At 34.9% G+C, this 14,926-nt stretch overlaps 1 protein-coding gene across 3 annotated transcripts in view; it reads right to left on the minus strand.

The window, feature by feature from the left end:
• Positions 1-14,926, minus strand: part of MYO16 (myosin XVI) — a 548,145-nt gene that overhangs the window by 325,789 nt on the left and 207,430 nt on the right. For all 3 annotated transcript variants that reach the window (XM_019731063.3, XM_074329516.2, XM_019731062.3), the window contains 2 exons: positions 9,580-9,704; positions 1,191-1,316 (listed from right to left, as the gene is read on the minus strand). In XM_019731063.3, coding sequence (XP_019586622.3) covers positions 1,191-1,316; positions 9,580-9,704 — 251 coding nt within the window. The remainder of the gene's footprint in view (positions 1-1,190; positions 1,317-9,579; positions 9,705-14,926) is intronic.

Consider the following 14,926-nt stretch of genomic DNA (forward strand, 5'->3'; position numbering starts at 1 on the left):
ACACACACGCACTTGCCAAAAGCACAGTTTGGAGTTTGTTAATAGTCTGTTGAAAGTATTTACTGAATGACTAAACCTTTTCCTACAGAAAATACTGTCAAAGGGAAACCATGTTTTTATTAGTTTGAAGACCTTCCCCAAGCAAGGCATTTTCTTCTAAAATGCTTGAAATGAAAATACTTTCAATTTTTTCAACAATTGCACTATTCAAATTTTAGGACAGATATTTTGTGTGCTGGTTGGTATCTAAGGGATTTAACTTACTATAAATTCAATGAGTGTGATTGTTACCTCAAACTAACATTTGGAAACCAACAAGTTTAGCCTAAATCTCCATATATATACATGTATGTATGTATGTATATGTAAAACTGAGTTATTTTTCATATTATTACTACTAAGTCCTTCTCTACCACAAAAATGTATACATATTTTTATAAATTGATTTTAATATTAATGAATTATTATTAACTACGCTGTCACATTCATCCATGTAAATCATTTAAAAGTTAGAGTTTGCTTCTTCTTTATGACATAATGGTACTTACTGAGAAATTAATTGGTGCAAAAGTAACTCAGGATGTACGAGCTATAGCCAAAACTCAATTCAAAGAAAGAAGTCTGCTACTCATTCTTCATTGATTAAAATGAAATATAATTTATAGAGAAAAATATATAAAATGTAATTTCACTTTACATTTACTAACCATAGAAAACAAAATTATTACAGACTCATGAAATAGTGAGCTCATAAGGACTATATAATATGAAGAAAATTTCATTAAGTACATATTATAAAGAATGTTTATAAGTTTTCATTATTTCTCCAATGATTTTGACTACAATGTGTAGTGTCCTGAAGGATGCATGCTATTATGTGTCCTTCTAAAAGTAAATGTTTTATTTCAATCATTAAAAAATGTTTAGTAAGATGACGTCATTAAAAGTCATATTACAGTTATCAGGGCAATCACTTTGTAAAGTATATAAATATCTAATCACTATGTTGTACACCTGAAACTAACATAATATTGTATCTCAACTGTAATTGAAAATAAACTTAAAAAAGCAAAAAAAGGTCAAATTACAGAATGATTACTATATGATCTGAAATAAAAACAAAATTAAACATGAAATGATGCACTGATTATAAAATGATTTTTAAAAAATAATTCAGGAAATCATTTTACCTGGCCATACTTTGCTGCCAAGTGGAGCGGGGTCCAGTACTGATTATCTACTATATTGAGGTCCCCACCATGTTCCAGGAGAAGTGATACAACCTCCTTGTAGCCACTTGCACATGCCATATGTAACTGCAACAAAGAGATATTTTGTTATTCATCTTTAAAAAGTAGGAATAGCAATACAATTTCATTAGTGGTTTAAAGAGAGCTACTTAATCAGTATTGAATCTAAATACAGAGTCCTTTAAGAAAAGGAACATACACATAATTTTATTTATTTGGTACAAGTGAATGTCATCATTTTTTAAAAAAGGCTTATGGATGAATTATTTATTGTTTTCCTTCTGACTGCATTTTTTTATGTAATTCCTATTTCCCTCTCCAGTGTCCCTTTCTACTATAATACAAACACTTTTAAATACAAAATATAATAATTCAATACTTGACCACTTCTTACACAAAAGTCAAACATGTATTGACTAGTTGTAAAATTCCAGCATTATATGTGGTGTTATACGAGAAGGATTCAAAGATATAAATAACAAAAAATCTGATCATTGTGATGTTTACATACATATAAAAGGGACAGGAAAAGCAGAAAGGATGAGATAATTTGGACAGGCTTTAAAATGATTATGTAGCTATCATTTGAACATTCTCCCAGTTTAGTTTCTTAATGCACCTGAAGTTTACAAATGAGGCTTCAGGAACTACAATGATGAGATTAGGTTGGAGAATCTTTCAAATTTTTCGGATGGGGGAATTCCTGTTTCTAAGGCAACAACCTTTATGTGAGTAAGTAAATTATCAGCAAACTCAATTTAAATTAGGTTATTAACTAACTACATGATTTATTTTGTAATCATAATAATTAAGAAGAGGAATCTTCAAGGAAAGGAAAAAAACAAATTTAAAAATAGTAAAAACAACAGCTTCTAGTTTCATAGCATGGAATTTTGTATCTTCTTTTCCATTTTTGTTACAAAAATGAAATTACAGTAAAGTCAAAAAGGCTTATTAAATATATATAGCTATACATATCTATATTTATATCTATCTCCTTTTCTATCTCTCTCTCTCTATATATATATATATACATCTGTTGATAAAATTCAGCAAAAACATTTGCTTTTCTACCTTTGAACTTAATATTCCTCAACCTATAGTGATAATTATATGTTTATTTCTTATACTTTCATTAGAATAAATTCATCTAATTTAAGGCATAAACATTAAGAGATTAAGTTTCACATCTACCCATGTTTTGTTACATACAGAATTCATCTCATTAATATTCTAGATAAAAGTCCCAAGAATAATATATCCACAGGTATTTAAGAGACACACAATTTTATACACTTGTTTTCCTAGAGAACTAATCTTTCACCCACTTCTAAATTTATTGTACATTATTTGAATCAATTATTTGAGTCAATGTTTGGCAGGTTACGCTATAGATATACTAACATCTGCATCTCAAAAGATTTTCACTTTTAATTTAAAACTGCATTAAGAATATGTCCATTAGTTGGTTAGCAATTGATAAAAATGTCAGATTCATAGGATCAACCCTTTTATGAATAGATTTGCTTTCCATGCAGGGAAAATCAGGTTCCACCATTTAAAATTTAGCCCAACTCTCAGCCAGTCATCTCACACACGGCTCATAAGGAAAAGACAAGAAGGAAGACAGTCATGGCTTGCTCAGTAGAAAAGCTATCCAAAGCAGGAGCTACTAGAGACATCACTGAAGACGGACAAATTTAACCATAGGAAACGTCAAACCAAAAGCAAAACAACCTAACTTTGAGTGCATCCACTTCATCACAAGAGATAACATAATTTTTTAAACTCATCATAATAAAATATCAGCAGCCTAAAGCCTTTTTACCTTGATTCTCTGGCAATCAATTTCTGAATCCATAAGCAAGTCACCAGACTCCATAGGGTATAGTTTCTCATCATAAAGTAAGACTCAGAGTTAAAAAATATATAAATGAAAAAATGTCTTTTTTTTAAAAATGGAATTTATACTCCTACCTTGTCCTGACTACGGCTGGAAGATATCGGTTGCCAAAATGTGAAAGTGTTTATCACTATGGTGTCTCAGAATACTCCTCCCCTGCTATTTAATGGGGTCTTATGAGGAACAGAGGGGGTTGCTGTTTCTGTGGAGAACTGGCAGCAGCCATGTGGAAGCACAGTTCTCATGGAAAATTATTCCAAGTTGGAAATCACCTATTTAGGTACAATGCAGGACAAGACCTTAGAATGGTTTCACAACCCCAAGACATAAAAGTGATAAATTAGTTCTTCTATTCTGTACAACCTGTGATACAGTTATTATCCTGTTTTTACAGCTGGAGAAGTTGTGGATTCATCATTTAGGTAACTAGTCCAGGGAAGCATGGCCACTGTGGTCTGAAACCACTTTCTTCTGCACTCTCCAGAACTGACATTTTGAAATAGCAAAGGAGAGTGGACATCCAAGTTGGCCAGGCTACAAGGATGACACTGCAATATTAATGCTCCTAACAAACCTTGCATTCACCCCATAATTTCTTTGTTTTAATACACAATTTTTCTTCTTCCTGTAACCCACCTTCTCCCCAACATACTAATCTTGTATTAAAATGTTTGTCTCTAGAAGATGCACACGCACTATTTACACACTTGCTTTGGTTTTCCCTTGACACACCACCCATGTAGGCACAGCCATGTTTGCTAATCTTGGCTTATCGCCTTTTTTGCAGACTTTGCAAAACCATCATCAGGTCCTGATATTTTTCAGGTAACAAGAGTCTTGGACTCCAGTCAGACGTCTGAAGTCCACCCAGCCAGGATGCTCTCTAACTCTGCCTCCCCCTCACACAGGTAGTGCGACAGCCCTGGGTGCAGACAGAGAACAGGGTCGTGAGTACATCTTATTTCTTATCTCCTACAAGGATCCTCTTTTTACTGCATCACGTCAAAGCTCATAACATTGTATCTATTTCATACCACCTTATCTCACACTTTGCAGGTGGTTTATTTCATTTAATGACAGCTTTAATTGCTAGAAAATATAATATAAACTACTGATCTTTTTTCTAAAGTTAGAGGTTTTAAAACAATTTTCCCAAATAAATAATAGTTCTCATATTGCAAAATAGTACTCCCACAATAGTTCTAAAAACAAAAGTAAGTATCAGTGATTATGTTTTAAATGATGGTTCTCAGTGGCATCGATTGCTCTGGACAGGGTTTAACCCACACAGAACAATCATTCAGGAATGATGCCATGATGGCCCTGCCTCGTGTTAGCAGTGACATGTTCTAGGTCCCTATCAAGGATCTGTTCAGATAAAATCCAGAGATGTTTTTCTAATTATAAACTAGTTTGTATTTATTTTTTCTACAGAGTTTTAGAAATATATAAAACATAAAAAGAAAATAAAAAATTTACTGATATTGTATTTTCCTGATAATTGCTTTTGACATTCTGGTGATTTATTTCTATGTAGCAATACATATGCATGCCACTTCTCTGTTTCCATGTAACAATACAATGCATGCCACTTCTTTATTTCCATGTAACAATACATATGCATGCCACTTCTCTGTTTCCATGTAACAATACAATGTATGCCACTTCTTTATTTCCATGTAACAATACATATGCATGCCACTTCTTTTACAAAATTAGGATCATTATGTACTTACTCATTGAAAGTTAATTTTACCTAAATATATTGAATATTTCCCATGCTATAATATGCTTTGATCACATAATGGCTAACTTTATTGAGCACTCATGATGTACTAACTAGACAAAACGTTTAGCAATTTAGATGCATCTTGTTAGACCTGCTTGTCATGCAATGTAGGAGCTATTATTATTACAATTTAAAGGAGGAGAAAATCATGACTCAGAAAGTTTAAGAAACCAGCAAAATTCACATCTAGGAAGTGATAGGCACCAACAAATTAAAATTAAAATGTATGTACTGAACAATGAGCAAAATTAAGAGACAGATAATAAACCAGGAATAACAATTGCAACGGGTATCTCAAAGTGTTAGTATCTTTAAAATATACAAAGTTCACAGATATCAATAAAAACGATGACCATCTCTTAATAAATATTAAACAAGTAAACTGAGAGTCAATTTACAAAAGAAAAAATACAACTAGCCTATAAATATATGAAAAGAGACCCACTGTTGGGAATTAAATAATTGCAAATTATTTGCAATCACTTTAGACATAAATAATTGTGCGTACCAGAAAAACTAAGGATCTATGAAAATGAGTACTCCCACATAATACTGGAACCTAGTGTGACAATATGCATAAATAACTTGAAAGAAAAGTTCATGATTTTACAATCAGAATTCCATTTGTAGGAATGTATCATGTGAAATATCAGAGAGTTATGTGTAATGATTATCAACAACAAGCTTTCTATAATATCAAAATAGGGCAAATACTCAGGAATTGCTCAGGTCAGTTACAACGCTTCTGTGTGACTACAACGTGTTCCTGGAAAACGAAGGTTTAGAAGAACATCACAGTAGTGAAGAGCTGACAGACCTCAGCGTTCATCTCTTCTTGCCCATCTGTCTCCTCCACTTTTCCCCCTCTTCAGTTTCAGAAACCCCAAAGAGGAAAAGGGGCACGACAGACACAGTTGATCATGTCCACCCTCCCTGTTAGGGACTTCTTAATCTGAGGAAGCACTACTCCAGGAGCACGATCAAGATTTAACTGAAATCCGGGTACTTCACACTGGGGCCTACTCACGGTGCCCCGCAGGATCTATAGGTAGATTTCAGGGGTTTTGCAACCTTGGGTGGGAAAATGCTTACTTTTTTTCTTTTTTTCTAACTCCTAACAAATTCTTCAATGACAAACAAGGCAGCACAGCCATGATATCATTATCAGAAGAAATTATGACTTGTCCTATCACAGTACTGCAATAGCAGATCTCTCAAAGTATAACCGAGGTTCAGCTCTACTGTAAAATCATGGTAACTGCTAGATCTGTTATTTAATGCATTAATTAATAAAGAAGCACAAGCATTACATACCACACATTTAATTTCAATATTATGATTACTATATTTCAACATAATTGGCTCTCTTTGTAATTCTATGCACCATTTTTTTTATTACTTAAAAATATTATATTGACAAGGGATTCGTGGGCTACATCATGTGGTTAAAGGAGAGCATGGCATAGAATGATCAGCCAGCTTTGATTTTATGCCATTCGGGAGTATTCATTATTATATGGGTTCAGACACTGTGATGTCTAAATTTGAGGCTACATTTTGTCACATAAAGTAACCATAAAAGCTGTATTTCCTAAATATGACCATAAACCTGATGGCACTAGCTAAGTCTTCATCCAGAAGTAAGAGATGAAACAGAACTACTGAACTAACCAAAAAAAACAAAAACAAAATTTCTTGATATTTACATCTCATGAATAATTCTTTTCCAAAAACCCATGTCGCAAGGCCAGATGTGATACATAAAATTCTGTGATAAAACAGTAAAGAACCATCATTTTGTGATACATATGCTAATTATTACAGTAGTATTTTCCAAGAGCATTTATACACTCAAACTCAGGAACTCAATTTCATGTTCTGTAATGTGGCTTTTTTTTTCCTTTTTTTTTTTTTTTTTTTGCACTGTATCCTTGTCTAAGGTCTGTTTTCTTTTAAGAAGAATATTAGTATATAAACTAAGAGATCTTTTTAAAAGAGCTATAAAATATTTGGTTATTTTACTGCATATTCTGAAAAAGAAGAAAGAGACAAGATAAAAAACATTTTACTGGAAGTTTATTTCCATTGAGCCTTTTGTTGATAATTTCACTTCTTTTGCACAGCAATTTAACAGCGTGGGAAATTATGCCTAATTTTGTACTACCACCGACATTCCAACTCAGGATACAGAAATCGTTCTAAGGACAAAATTGTCTTCTTATGTTATCACCAACAATAGACAGAAATGCACAATACACATGTGCTTTACAGAAAGACAACTCCAGAGATGGCAGTCATTAACATAATAGACTAAACAATTTAGACCAAAGAATCAAACTAAACAACCACTTGCTAAATGCTCTGATCTCCAAGGGGCATCTTGCTAGTTTTCCATTCATTGTTACTTTCCTTGTAAAAAGCTCACAGATGAGCACCAGGAGATTTAGTTATAACTGAACAATTATTAGCAACGTTTATGCCTTCTGTTCAATAACAAATGTCACAAGGAATGTCAAAATTGAAGATGGCTGAAAATAACAGCAATCTATTGCTCCATGTTTATTATTTCAATAGCTTTTCTATGGAAGTATGGTAGGTCCTTTTATTCAACAGTGATTGAAGCATGTACATTAGTTTTATTTAAGAGCGATTTTTAAATATATATATATTTAAAGTTGTATATATATAAATATGTATTTATATACAGTTAAAGTTATATATATATGTGTGTGTGTATGTATGTGTATATATATATATATATATATATATATATATATATATATATATATACACAGTTGTAATGTCTTCTGCCAAACAAAGAAACAAAGTTTCTTTTGGGTTTCTAGTGTGTGTTAGACATTAGTACAGTACATGTGTTAAATGAACTACTAATTAAGTAGCCCACTCCAAGCTGAATTTTGACCCCTCACTCCACTGAAACTAACCTAGATAAGAAGACCAATGACCTCCACGTTACCAAGTCTGATAGCAAATTTGCCATCTCCATTTACTTGACGTCTCAGTAGTATTTAATAGCCTATCATTTCCTCCTCCTCGACACACTTCATTCACTTAACTCCCAGGACACCTCTTTCTCTTGGTTTTCTTCTTACCTTGGGAATTGCACCTCATTTCTGGATCTTCTGCTTCTTCCTAAGCTTCAAGGCACAGTCCCAAATCCTTCTTCCTTCTGTATCAAATTCTTGATTTCATCCAGGGTCAAGGATTTTCAATATCATGCATATGCTAATGTTCCCAAAATTATTCCTTCAGTCTAGACATCTCCTGAATGTCAGATTTCAATATTTGACCACAAACTCAACATCTCCATGAAGATGGCTAAGAGGCACTTCTAACTCTACATTTCCAAAACCATCCTCATCGTTCCTGCTCTAAGCTCAGTCTTCAGCCTTCTCTATCTCATTTGATGTTAACTCCATCACTCCAGTTGTTCAAGCTAAAAATACTTGGAGTCATTTTGAAGTCTTTTCTTTCTCTCACACCACCTTTCCATCAGGAAATTCCAATGGATCTTCCTTTAATGTAGACTGAGATTAGCAACTTCTCACCACCTCCACTTATATCACCTTCGTCTTCTATCACTCTCACTTGCCTAGAATACTGGAAACGCCTCCTAATTGAACTCTCAGCTACACCGTTCCCTTTACAGTCCATCCTTAGCACAGCAATTAGAGGGAGTGATCTTTTCAGAACCAAAATACAGTCGGGTTCCACCTCTCTTCAGAACCTTCCACTGTGTTCCTATCTCGCTCAGAGTAGCTGCCACTATCCTCACACAGGCCCACAAGACCCTGCATGATCTGATCCTGGTTATCACTCTGCTCTCCTTTACGTTGCTCAGCCAAACTGGCCTCCTTGCTATTTCTCAATCACACCACACCAGGCTCTGCCTCAGGGCCACTGCACTCACCACTGTTCAGCCTGGAACGTTCATTATCTACTGTGTTCAACCTCACACCATATTTTTTCCATGGTAGAAGCTGAGTCACTGGTTCCAACCCCCTCTGTGCATCCCATGCTTCCGAGCATCATACTCTTCTGCTGCCCTAGTGTACCTTCATTTTTGACCGCTGAGCCTTAATATTACCACCATAATTAATTTTAACCCCAGCATGTGCAGTCCAGGTAAATTTTATGAGTCAACAAGAACAAATGTTATTTTGATGTTTGAACATTATGCTTATATAAACACTAATCCAAATTTAATTGCTCTGCTTTTAACTCACTGCAGCCATGACGGATAGCAATAAAAAAAGTAATGAAAGGCATTCCCTTGAATTTAGAAATACATTCAACAAACTAACCCATAGATTGTTTTGCTTAAAATTACAATAAAAACATTCTCCTATAAGTTCATCTCAAAAAACACATTGACAAAGGAATGCATAAAAAATCTTCTAAATTTGTAGGAAAAACATACATAAGAAGGAAGACTGGATTTGCATTTTCCTCTGCACATTTATGTGTTTCCTAAAATTTCTACAATGAATATACATTACTTTTATGATCAGAAAATAAGATATTATTTATAAGTTAATTATGCCTAGTTCTATATTTTAAAAATAAACTTAAATTCTCCATTTAGCAATATTTCTGAGTCAAGTATATTAGCTTACCAGTGTTACTCCTTCATCATTTTTCTCGTTAACATTTCCTCCACATGATAAGAAGTGTTTGATGTCTGTTAACATATTCATTGGTCTCTGAAGCTTCATGTGGCGCAATGAGGTCAGATCCACTCCTAGGAGGAAAAGAGACTTTCAAACAGAACATAGAGATGCTTCTCAGCTGCTGGGGTAAACAGTTTTATCTTATATTCTTTCAATATGTTATTCTTTGAAGCCCCACTTCCAGTTTCAATTCTCACTCAGAGCACTATAATTGTTTCTCTTGGAGGTATTCTATTTCCAGCTAGAGCATAGTCTTGAATAATTTTCCTCTTATTATATCCCAGAGATGTGACAGAATGCCTTATACATGTCAGGTTCTCAATGGATATCTGCTTTAGTATTAATCAACACGCAATGTCCAAAGTATTTTAAAGTACTTGAATTGAATTGTAACAAGATACAGTTTTTACTCTTTATGATTTTCTGGCCAAAATAGTTGCTCCTGAAAACAATGTAGTATGCTAGAATAGAAAAAAACGACTTTTGTGCAAAAACTGGAAGAATCTCAATAAACTCTGTAGTTTAGTTAATCATACAATGCCAATGATAATTTCTTCGATTGGATAACTGCACCCTGGCTGTGTAAACTGTCAACATTACGGGAAGGGTATACGGAAACTCTGTACTTTCTTTCCAATGTTCCTGTATATCTGAAATGTTTTCAAAATAAATTATTTTAAAAGGATACCCCAACTGACCATTTCTTGACTTTTCATGTTAAGAAAGAAAAACTAACATTGAGTGAAGAACTGATAACGTTTCTCCGAAAATAAGACCCAGCTGGACAATCAGCTCTAATGCGTCTTTCGGAGCAAAAATTAATATAAGACCGAGTCTTATTTTACTATAAGACCAGGTATAATATACTATAATACTTGGTATAATATAATACCAGGTCTTATATTAATTTTTGCTCCAAAAGACGCATTAGAGCTGTTTGTCCGGCTGGGTCTTATTTTCAGGGAAACAGGGTAGTCAGACTTAGTGCAGGTGGGTGATTATTCATCAAAGATTATGCTCATTTCCTGTTTACACCTCTATTCAGCACTTGGTTTAACCCCAGGTTTCATGATAGTACAATCTCCCTGGCAGCTTGTATCCCTTCATTTATGCATCCTCTATTCCTAGCATTGGTTCCTGACATCACAGGTTTTTATTAGGTTGGTGCAAAAGGAACTGTGGTTTTTGCAATTATGTTTAACCTTTTAAACCACAATTACAATTGCACCAACCTAAACAAGGGGAAATAATTCACCTTATTCCAAGTAAAAGTAATAATGATGATAATGACGATGATGATGATGATATCTCCCTCCCTGCAAGTCTGCTATGAACAGCCACTCGTCTCAGACGTTCCTATCGCTTACCTAATTGAGCCCTTACTGCAAACTTGGACAGAGAGCATGGGACAAACACTGGCGTGACCCTCCTGGCCGTGCCCGGGCTGTGGCTGACTTCCCCAGGTGACCTTGGGAAAAACTATCTAACCTATCCGGCCTTCTGTATTCTCAATCACTCAGACAATACATATCCCAAAGGAGTAAAGATATACATAATATTTATAAGCTCGGTTTACATGGTAGAGATCATATTATCACGTGGCATACTGTTGTCATTTCACCTGAGAGCACAACACATGTGCCTCCCTGCATAGCTTGTTCTCTGAGCCTGGATAGGTCCTCAGGAGTCAGCCTGCCTTGGTTTTAGTGCTGTGTCTTGTACTTACTATTTGTGTCAAATGGGGCAGATAACTTATTCTCTGCCTCATGGGGCTGAGAGTCTTTATTTCCCTAGTTGTTATAAAAATGAGTTATAACAAACAAGTATTTAGCTTACAGTAAGCATTCAGTAAAAGTGAGCTATCATTATTTGTCAGCCTTCTGATATATGGTGCACATGGCATTCATTTAAGAGTGTCTTTCTCTGCAATATGAAGGCAAAGAGGAAACAAACAAAATAAAGCAAAATGTTGGGGTAGCCGGTTAGCTCAGTTGGTTAGAGCGTGGTGCTAATAACACCAAGGTTGCCAGTTGGATCCCCACATGGGCCACTGTGAGCTGCACCCTCCTTAAAACAAACAAACAAACAAACAAACAAACAAACAAGCAAACAAAAAACGACCAAGAAAACAAAAACAAAAAACACCATCATTGTGAATAAGTGTTAAGAACTAAGAGTATCTGCCTAAAAAGGCAAAATAAAGCAAAATGAAATATTTAAATAATGTGACTTGTTTCAGATACTCTGTTCAAAGCAATCTGTTTTTGTAGAAACATGAAAGAGGAATGCCATTAACCATATCTCAGCTTCTGAATCATACGTTATTTCAGAAGAATTAATACATTTCCCTAATAGGCACATTTGAGGTTTGCTAAGAGCCAACTAAAACTGCCACTCTATTCTTAATTTTAGTATTATGGGATTTGACATGTGAGTTAATTTTGGAAAATATTTCTCAGATGTCAGTGTTCAATTTTGCACATTAAAATAGAAAAATCTGATGGCTACATTACCCTACTCTAAGCTTACATTATCTTGTGAACTTTTACAATGTTGTCATGTTTACTGAAGTGGTATGTATCTTTTAGATAATTATTTAAACATGTAATTAAAATTGAGTGATAAGAATGGAAGTCAAAGATGAAAGACACAACTTAAAACAAAGCTTAGATATCACTCATTTCAGACTCATTTACAGTACAACATATGGGAAAACAATCTATTTCTGGTCACTGTTACAAAGATATCAGAGGGGAATATTATGACATTATATTCTATTATTTTAAAACATAATTTTGAATCAAATATGACAGCATATAAATGGGATTTTTAGATTTTTCTTATATGTCCAGGAAAAAAAAAAGTACAAGTTTATTTTTAGTAATATAATAGAATGGAAAGTTCCTTTTTTCTTGGTCAAACACATTTCTTAAGCTGCACCTGGAAAAAAACCAACCAAAACACCTATAGCTATAGCTCATAATAAGATTATTTCATAATGGATCATGGCCCAATTATCTGTTTTTTTTAAAGAAATTGAATTTTATTTTCATACTGTGTCCTGAAAAAAATAATAGAAATCCTACTTAGATTTATTATTCTTATAGGAACTTGGTAAATTTTTTTATTTAGGAAATAAGAAACAGTAAAATTTACCTGAAATTCACAGGTTATCACATGTGATACTAATTACTGTTGCCTGATCATATCTGATAATATCAATAGATGTCTGTGCAAAACTGAAAGTACATTAACACCTCCAGTCACTGTTAACCCTACCTGAACTTTCCTTAACTGTCCCTCTTAAGATGAGATTGTTTTTGTAATACTTCAACATTTCCTTTACTCCATTATCCATTCTGCATTGGGGGTACTCTGTGCTGCTGTTCTAGATAATTTTATCATTACTCTGACTATAAAATGACCCATCCTGTGATTTCAGCACAAGATTCTCTAATAAGTTCCTAGAAGTGCATCTAACCCCAATTTTTGTCTCATAGTAAGCTTTCTAAAAGATCTAAGACTTTATGGAAGCAAAAGAATTGAGCAGGCAAATAAAGGAAGTTTAGAATTGAGCAGGCAAATAAAGTCCTAGGAAAGAGAAATAAACATGTTCAAGCCAAAAGGGGGCTGAAACCCTCTCCCCTATCTCTTCCCCCAACCCTGACCACAGGCATAACGTGGGATCGTCCCAGGCAAATTGGTATGCACTGTCACCCTAATACTGGGTGATTCTGAAGAGGTTGATGCAGACACAGCGTTTTGAATGAACTTTATTAAGCAGAAGAAATATACAAGGCCATGCGTGGACTGATTAATCCGGGAGTCCTCTGGCGAATAAATAGGAAGGCTAAGACTGGAGGCAACAAGACCAGTTTTCGAAGCTGTTCTAAAATAGAAAGACCAGGGTTTGAACAAAGGCAGTAATAGCATAACTGGTGAAGGATTTACACATATCAGAGAAATGTCAAGGAAGGAGAGCCTGTAAGATTTGGTGACAAGGTGGTGTGAGGAATTTAGAAGAAAAGTGATGTTAGATACTTGGGTTCCCAGCAGTTACAGTAAAATGGAATATAGATAGACTATGAAAGGACAGCAGTAAGTTCCATATTGGACATGTTATTTCAAATTGCCTGATATCCAATTCAAAATACTTAATAAAACTGCATACATAAGGCTGACGGTCTTGAAAGATATCTAAGCTGCAGGAATATTCTTGGGTGCAGGCAGGTGGTTAACAATACAAGACACAGTGGCTGATACACCAGAATAGTTTAAAGTGATAAAAGAAGACAGTTAAAGACAAAGCCCCAGGAACCACCAACATTTTGGGGACTGAATGCACAAGTGGCACATCCAAAGGAAACTAAGTCGAAGCTCGAAGAGAAGGGAGGAAAACTATGGAAAGATCATTGCAGATGAGTGAGTTTTCATAACAGAGCATGATCAAAGTGATCAAACTGTCACAGAGAGATGAGGTCATGGAGGAGAACAGAAAAGTGACGAACCGATAGAGAACCAAGGAGGGCAAGGGCACTCACCGCAAGGACCTTTCCAGCAGATCGGTCCTTGGAAAGCCAAACTTCAGTGGGCTGAGAAGAGGAGAGTAGGAACTCAGGAGAATAAATGTGAGTTACTTGTTCTAAAAGGATGAATTTGAAATGAAGGAGAAAGGGCAGTGGATGATGATGTATGTTGAGCAAAGTTTTTGTTTTATTTATTTTTCAGGGACTTGGAAAAAATACAAATATACATATTTTTATTTCCCCATGGTGAGCACGTATCCTGGGCCATCTTGAGCTCTCCCTGCATCGCCTTCTTTCCTGACTGGCTCATTTTATAATCAATTGCTTTCCCTGAATGCCAGCTGGTTAGCCCTGCACTAGAGCTATAATATGCATCAAATGCTCAATCAGCCCTCCGTGGTTGTCTCATTTTCCAGCCTGGAAAGCTCAGGCGGTGAGCCGAGGTTAATTGCTGTGCCTGGGTGTACAGTGTATGTCGGCGTTGACAGTACAATTAGAACTTGTGACCAGCGATTTTCCATGTAATCAACTTGCCCACAACCTCGCCTGAGCCTCCTGCCACATGCATCCTGATGTGACAGCATGATAAGTACCCTGATTTGAAACTGTATGATGCAGTGTGAAAATTCAAGGATTGCAACTACCTAGTTACAAGAATGCAGCACTGAAACACAGAGCATCAAATAAAAAGAAAATTCTCATCTTGGAATATTAGAAATCACTGAGGACATTGGCCCACACTGTCACAGTAGATAACTCTAAAAGTA

This window comes from Rhinolophus sinicus, chromosome 16 (assembly GCF_057876585.1).
Source record: "Rhinolophus sinicus isolate RSI-liver-muscle chromosome 16, RSI-T2T, whole genome shotgun sequence".
NCBI classification, from domain to species: Eukaryota; Metazoa; Chordata; class Mammalia; order Chiroptera; family Rhinolophidae; genus Rhinolophus; species Rhinolophus sinicus.